The 8,104-nt window shown below is 31.8% G+C and overlaps 1 protein-coding gene across 1 annotated transcript in view; it reads right to left on the bottom strand.

Moving 5' to 3' along the window:
• The window catches only part of LOC145277054 (sodium-coupled neutral amino acid transporter 7-like), a 56,629-nt gene extending 49,227 nt beyond the window's left edge, over positions 1-7,402 (bottom strand). The window contains exon 1 of the mRNA XM_080128714.1: positions 6,882-7,402. Within this exon, the coding sequence (XP_079984840.1) occupies positions 6,882-6,990 (109 nt within the window). The 5' untranslated portion in view covers positions 6,991-7,402. The remainder of the gene's footprint in view (positions 1-6,881) is intronic.
• Between the last annotated feature and the right edge of the window lie 702 nt (positions 7,403-8,104).

Genomic DNA, 8,104 nt, shown 5'->3' on the forward strand with positions numbered 1-8,104 from the left:
GATTCAAGAAGCTGTGATGGATGAGACCGGCCGCAGGCCACCAAACAGTCACCATAACCTTTTTTGGTGCAATTTCGGCTTTTGGAAGTGTTGTGGAGTTTCTCCAACATCCAACCACTGTGCCAAACATTGCTGGTTGTCGTAGAGGATCCACTTCTCATTACACGCCACAATCCACTCGAGAAATGGATTGTTTTTGTTTCACAGAAGGAGCATACAAGACGACGATTTTTTTTTTCATTATCGTTCAATTCACGCGGCACACAGTTATACAACTTTTTTGACTTCCTTATTTGCTTTAAATGGCGAACGACTATTGAGTGGTCAACCTCGAATTCAACAGAAACTTATGTGGTTTTGCGAGAATTGGCTTCAATTAAGGCTTTCAAATGTTCGTTATCATCCGCAGTCGGCCGGCCGCGACTGTCTTCATCTTTGAGGCTCTAGTCACCATTGCGAAATTTCTTGAACCACCGTTGTGCCACATATTTAGTGGTTCCTGGACCAAACACATCATTGATATCACAAGCTGTCTTGGCAGCTTTTTGGCCTAGTTTGAACTGGAACAGGAAAATCGTACGGATTTGAATTTTGTCCATGCTGTCGAAAAGCCTGTAAAAAATGAATGAAGAGACTGAGAACAGTAATGAATAACATGATATGATAGATCGAAAAACGCCTTCAAAATGATATACAACATGATTATATATATATCACTGAATTAATTCAGAAATTATATATAAAAGTAACATGTGAGAAAACGATATTGTTTTTGCACTAACCGACTATATCAGTAAATACGAGACTTGCTGTTAATATTAATAATATTCAGGACGGTGGAACAGACGGTCAAAAGTTTGGACTCGGTTTTGAGTCACTTGAAGGTAATGTAGGCGCTTATGGTAACAGAGACAATTATCTAGGGGAGATCACTCGCATTGGCTAAAAAAACAAAAACAAAACAAAAAAAAACATTTTTTGCAAGAGACAATTAATGCTAAAATAATGAATCAAACAATTTTAAGTAAAAAAAAAAAAAAGAAGAAAAAAAAAAAAGACCCTGTCTCCACAAACGCTAAAATGAAGTCAATCCTGGAAATTACTGGGGTGGTTTATTAATTTTATTTTATTTTTTTGAGGAGGGAGAGGAAATGAAATCGGTGAATGATTGTGTAATAAAATATGAATGAATTTGTTGAGATTTCAGAAAAAGATTTTTCATAAACTGCTCCGGCAATTTCCGGGACTAACTTTATTCAGCTTGTCTCTTATTTTTGCTTAGTCAATGCTAGTTATCTCCCTCTACAGAATTGTCTTCATCACTGTAATGTTATTTTTTTTTAAAATTATTTCATGAATCCACTTGAAAGAGCCAAAGTCGGTATTCAGAAGTCGGTTTGTTTTACAATCCACAGAGACTAGAAAAAAAGTGGTCAAAATTCATATACATAACGAATAAATATTATCAAAGGCAAGAGAAGTTTCTCTTCTTCCTATCTGGAATTTTGTTTTTGTGGTTCTGCTCGCTTTAAAACGTTTGCTTCGAAAAACAAAGTGTCTCACGTTTACATGAGAGCAAGGAAAATGGCCGCACACTTGGATCGTTAACTTCCAAATTTTGAAAATGATTTAAAACTGAAAAAAATGACACAAAATGCTGTTAGAAACCCATGCAATATATGTCACGGTAAAACAAACCCCCAGGAGTCTTTATGAATATTCAATGGTTACTAAAATAAGTGCCAAAGAAACGAATTATAACATTTACCGAGGATGATTTTGCCCCCCCCCCGCCAAAGAAAAACGAAGATGTATTTGTTTTTATTTGCGGTTGTAAGCAAATCTTTTATATTTTATAGTCATTCGAGGAGGTGAAGAAAATAAATAGAAAAATTTTGATAAACAAAGCAAACTTTGTTACACACACACACACACACACACACACACACACACACACACTGAACTTTGGTAATAAACAAATAAATAAATAAACAAAAATTTAAAAACTCATTTCATTGTTTAAATCCGAGTACTGATATACTTGTAAATCTATAAAACAAATAGTCATCTATATATATAAAAGCCAAACGTCTGTGTGTATGTATGTATGTTTGTTTGTAACGCTAAAACTTTTGAAAGACGGAACTAAACTTGACAAATTTGGTATCATATCGAAGCCCCATCACCCGGATGACAAATATCGAAATTTCACGTCAAACGGACCACTAGAAGTTGGTCAACTGATCAGTTATCTTCGAGGGGGGCCCCAAAAAAACCTGTCATTATCAATATATATAAAAGACAAATGTTTGTTTGTAACGCTAAAACTTGAGATGAAAGATTCCTCTCCCCTAAGAATAAAACATATGTTCAATATCTGCTTTTGTTTTTTCATTGTTTATACGGTCCCGAGCAACGCCGGGTTGTCCTGCTAGTAAAACAGAAAAGGCAAACCAGAAGAACAGCCGAATCAAAGTCCACAGTGTCCAGTCAAATCAAATCATATTTCTGATATCAAATTTCACAGTTAATACAATTTCCGGCGATAGTTTAGTAAAGATATTAAAAAACGAATAATTTGGAAGCTACCATTGTAATTTATTAGAATTGAAAAAAAAAAAAAAAAAAAAAAAAATCAATAGAAACCATTGTTTTTTATCTGAAAACTCCATTTATCACCTACAAAATTTCGTCCTGATAGTGTAGAAGAGCCTCTTTTTTTCATTTACAAAGGAAAATCAAATTTTAGTTAGATCCGTCTTAGCAATTTCAGTTACGAAGAAGGGGGGGGGCGGCAAAGAAGAGATAACTATCTAATTCTTGAAGTTTGCCAAAACGCACATAAAGTTCTAATAATTTTATTAATACAATTTGAAACGAGTTTTTGAAAGAAAAATAAAAGCAGAGAGAAAAAAAGGAATATCTAAAATTCTTCCAAACTCTAAAATAATATTGTCAAATTTTGGCAACCTTCAAGAATTAGATGGAGTTATCTCCTCTGGTGCCACCCTCTTTGTAGCTGAAATTGCCAAGATGACCGTGTTGCTATGGTCATCTAACTAAAATTTGATTTTCCTTCGTAAATGAAAAAAAAAAGAAAAAGAGGCGTTTCTACACTATTAGGATGGAATTTTGGAGTCGATAAATGGAGTTTTCAAATAAAAAAAACAAAAACAATGGTTTCTGAGTTTTTTGTCAATTCTAATAAATTACAATGTTAGCTTCCAAATTATGCCGTCGAAATTACCTGAATATTACTGAATTATTAAAAAAAAAAAAAAAATCTTTAATCGTGTTAGCAGGTGAAAAATTGCGGCCATCTTATTTTTATAAAATAAAGCGAAACAAAACCATAAACAAGGGAAGTGACTAAATGTTTAATGTGACTAATGCAAAATAAATAACAAAATAAATATAACATATATACAGTGGACTAGCAGTGTCAGAAATCCCCATTAAAAATTTGTGATAAACACTGGAATAATTAGACTTACTATCTTTCGACTTATAACTACTTGAAAAATGTAATTTAGACCCTAATTTTTTTTAATAAAAGAAGCAAAGTCCAAATTTAAAAATAATAACAGGTTTAATAGCAAAATATGCAATATTCGTTTTTTTTTTTTAATCGGTTTTCTTTAAAAAAAAGATTTCAAGAAAATCAACGAATTTTAACTTACTTTGAATATAATAAACATAAATTCCAAAAAATCACTTACCTATAAAAATACTATCAATGGGCACTTCCATTCTTCATGGTTAAAAATTTATCCATATTTATATTTTATATTCAATTTGCTTTTTAAATAAATTAATTTTTTAAGCAATGATTCAAAAATACCACGACTTCAGCTCATCACAAATGGAAAAAAAGGGGGAGACAACCGGCTCCCTTTCTTAAAGTTGAGGACTATCGTGGCCTGTAAGCGCCAGAATTAATCTTATTTTCTATTTCTGACATGTGTTTGCTGTAAATAAAAGTTGGGCCATCGTATTTGAAAAATGATCACATTTCACTTATCAGTTTTTGCTGTTAAAAAAACTACTCGACGAATTTTCCATTTTTTTTTAAAATTCTCTTAAAGAAATACAGGAGTTTTTGATTTAATGCATTTTATTTCTTCTTTATGGAGTGATTTTTTTTTTAAATCCCAAAAAAAAAAAAAAAAAAAATCAACATAGGTTTTAAAAAAAATGGTTTTAAACTTTTGACTTTACAGGTAAATTTGCACAAAACTATTTTTTTTGGTTTTCAATTAGATTATTTTATTTATTGATCTTTTATCTTCAATTTGTGATACATAAATCTGAGGTGAGAAAATGAATTATTTTTATTTTAATAGACATTTCAAAATGGGGGAGGGTGCACTAAAAAAAAAAAAAACGTTTGTCTAGAATATTATATTTGGTTTATTGGAAAGAGCAGAACATTTCACATTAAACCTGCAAATATTGTAAAAATCGAACAAATAGAAAAATTTTGATAGATTTTTAGATTGAAAAAAATTTAACTCGTAAAATTCAATTTATTTTATTACATAAAAAAAAAATGGCTGCATGAGCGCGCGCAGGGACTTTGTAAACACTGTTTTTTAAAAAATAAAAAATAATATTTCTATTATTTTTCAAAAAACTTTAATAGTTTATTTTGGAAGTATATTCCATGAAGAAATTAAACAAACCGCTTTAAAAAGAGAAATTACGAGTTTTGTATGTTTTATTCGCAGTTTTGTGTTAAGGGTGTGAAAAATTCCCTTAAAATTCTTACACACCTAACAGTGGACCTCTCAAAAGTTCATGGGCAGAAACAGGGATCCATGGACAAATGTATCTTTAGTTGACCTTTGACAACTAAATATCTTCGTTTACTAGCCAATTAGAAAAGTTACTTGCCAAACTCGCTTATTTTTGGAATATGACATCTTTGTTCTGTTATGATTATGTACACAAAGTTTGTCTCTGTATTTTTTTTTTTAATAAGTGTAATTCTAAATATACAACAAATTTTATGTTGATACTTGAAGGTATATAAACATTCTAATTTCTTCAGATGTTTTTAAACAGCCTTTGTTAAAAAAAGAAAAAAAAAGAGTATATTCTATTAAACTTTTATTGTTTAAATAATTAAACTTTTTTTTTTTTTTTTTTTTATAAAACGAACAAAGTGGAAAAGATATTTTTCACCCAGTAGAGAGCTTTGGAAGATTTTCGGTGAAAGAAATACAATCGCCAAAAGATAAGCGTTTCATTATTTCTAGTCGCCAAAAAATGCGACTGTTTCCACTTGCAATGTAGAGCCCTGAGAAAAGAAAAAAAAATGGATTTTATTTGAGCAAAAAATAAATATCGCACTGATTCATTTTCCACAAGTTCAATTGGAAAATTCCCAAAACTTTTTCAGAGTTTTCCAAGAATTATCGGGGAGGAAATTACCTCCACTATGAACTCTCTTACATAAGCAAAACATGATCGTGTTTTTCAAATTCCATTTTCTTTAATAAATATTTTTCTACCTTATCGATTTTCGTAATGCTTGGATATGATCATCTTAAAAATATGAGGAATACGTAGATACCATTATTTTCAAAATTTCATCCTACTAGTGTAGAAGCGCCGAAAAAGAAAAACTACTTTAATTGTTAATGAGAACTTTAGGCATTGTCAAACGAATGTGAAAAAAAAGGAACGCAGGATTCCGTGACGTCAGACTTGTAACTAGGTACGAGCAAAAATGGACAAATAAAGATAGGGGGGGGGGCCTAGTTTTGAAAGCCGATTTAGCATTATTTTTTTGTAGGTTTCTGACTACTTTTTTATTGTATTTGAAAGATTAAAGACTAAACTTAATTTCCATAAGGAAATTTGTACACGTGAAAAAAGAAAGAAAGAAAAAAAAGTTATGAAAAATGTTTTCATAGCGAGCTAACCAATTCAGCTAAATTTTGATTTTTAAACGCAATATTCGTTTTCATCATACCCGAAAAGCTTTAAAAGTCATTTTAAAAGGAAAATATAAAAGGTGGAAAAAAAACAGGTAAAAATTTACCAAACAAATGTTATCAAAAGCAAAATAAATTTTTTTTTTTTTTTTTTTTTTTTTTTTTTTTAACTTATTGGTGCTAGTGAGTGCACTTACTGATCTGCGCTATTTTTTTAAAAATCGTATTTCCAAGTTTAATTAAAGTTTTATTATATGTTTTTTTTTATTATTCAATTGTAAGGTTAAAGCACAGATACAAAACAAACACCCTCCTCTCCCCATGTTAAGAATGGCTTTTTAAATAATAACGTTATTATTTCAGCACGGATCAATAAGTGCACTACTACCAACTTATTTTAAAGCGTTTATTAACTTTGAAACGAAAGTAGTACCGAGCGAGCGCTTAAGATAAAACGAAAACAAAGATGGCGACACGAAGCTGCCACCCTTAGGGTCTCGAGAATCGCTCAAAACTCAAAAATATAACAAAATACTAATAGAAATCTACTCACAATGATATTTATTAAGTGGATTCCTGCTAGTATATTTTGTTGCCTTTGGTGACAATTATGTTTATATATATATATATATATATAGGTAAATTTTTACGACGTGTCAAAGCGTATTATAACCTTCCGAACTTCCCCATGTTAAGAACGGTTTTCGGAATACCCCCCCCTAACCTCAAAAGCCGTTCTTAACACGGGGAGGTTGGGGGGGTGTTTAATCCGAAAGCCGTTCTTAACATGGGGTGGTTTGGGGGTGTTTATACTACGCTAGGGCAGATCGTAAAAATTACCTATAATCTTTTTCGATTTGCTGTTTATAATAAAACATACCCGAGGAGATCTCGCTAATAAAGTGACCTTGTGTCTAACTTTGCTGAAGTAAATAAACTTACTGTTCGTAGCGATTCTGACTTTGTCCCCGAGTAAAGGCTCCTGCTCCTGCTCTTGCTCCTCTGAATATTCAGGCGGAATTTGTTCACTAGAGTAAGTATTCACGTTCATAATTATTTCTTAAATATCAAGAAATCATTTGTCGACCACAAGAGAAAGACGAAAAAGACAAACACAAGATGAAAACGGACGTTTGAGAGGCGGAATCATGCAGATGAATGAATCATGTGACGTTTTTCATGTTTTGTTATAGATTATTACGGAAGTTCGAAACCCACGTCACGTGACTCGCTCTCCATTGTTTGGTGATCAGTTTATCAACATGCCGAGAGATTGTTTGTTTACATTGCTAAATGTCTCGTATTTCGGGCCAAATACTTATTCCATTTTCCGACTGTTTTATATCTTTTAAAAATGTGGTGTATACCGTGAGCTGAAACTAATTAAAACGTTTACTACAGGCAACATATAACAAAGAACAACTCGAAAATGTATACATGAAAATATATAAATAACGGAGGGGAAATAACTTGTTAACTCGAGTTAAACAGAGTTATTTCCCCTCCATTACGTATTCTTATACGCATCAAGTATAAATTTAAAAAGTTTTATATGCAACTAGCAACGTGATTCGACGTTGCCTGGAATTGAACGATGATCAACGAATGGTTCACACTCCCACAGTTTTATTATCATCGAAATCAGTGAAATCGACTATTTTTCAATCAAATCGATTGATTGCCTGCTCTAGTTGGGGACTCATCAGAAAACTCCCATGCCTCTTGCAGTTGACAATACACTGTAGTCTACATTGCACTGTAGAGAACCTACCGTGTATTTTATAAAATTATTTGTTTTAAAACCCTATAATGGTTTGAATTAAAGTTGAAAATGCAAAAGTCAAGTATACTTCGATTGTCCTATAAACAGAATTATTCATTTTGAACGCAGCCGCAGCACTGTCATATCAAAGACCATACTGCTGATTTTATATGTCGTGCTTTTCGGCTTGTGTATTAATAACATTTCTCATATACACTTGTGATGTTAGGCTGTACAAGGTGCTAACTTTGGTCAAAATCGCCTGTTCCTATCGGATTATTTCGATTATCGATTATTTACACTTATAACGAAGACATTCTGATATAAAACCTACTTTAGAACATTGCCAGGCACATAATGTATTTTCGTGTGAAATTTCATAAAATTGGCGCAACCGTTTTCG

This window comes from Euprymna scolopes, chromosome 1 (genome assembly GCF_053919585.1).
Source record: "Euprymna scolopes isolate OS-2025 chromosome 1, ASM5391958v1, whole genome shotgun sequence".
In the NCBI taxonomy this organism is placed as follows: domain Eukaryota; kingdom Metazoa; phylum Mollusca; class Cephalopoda; order Sepiida; family Sepiolidae; genus Euprymna; species Euprymna scolopes.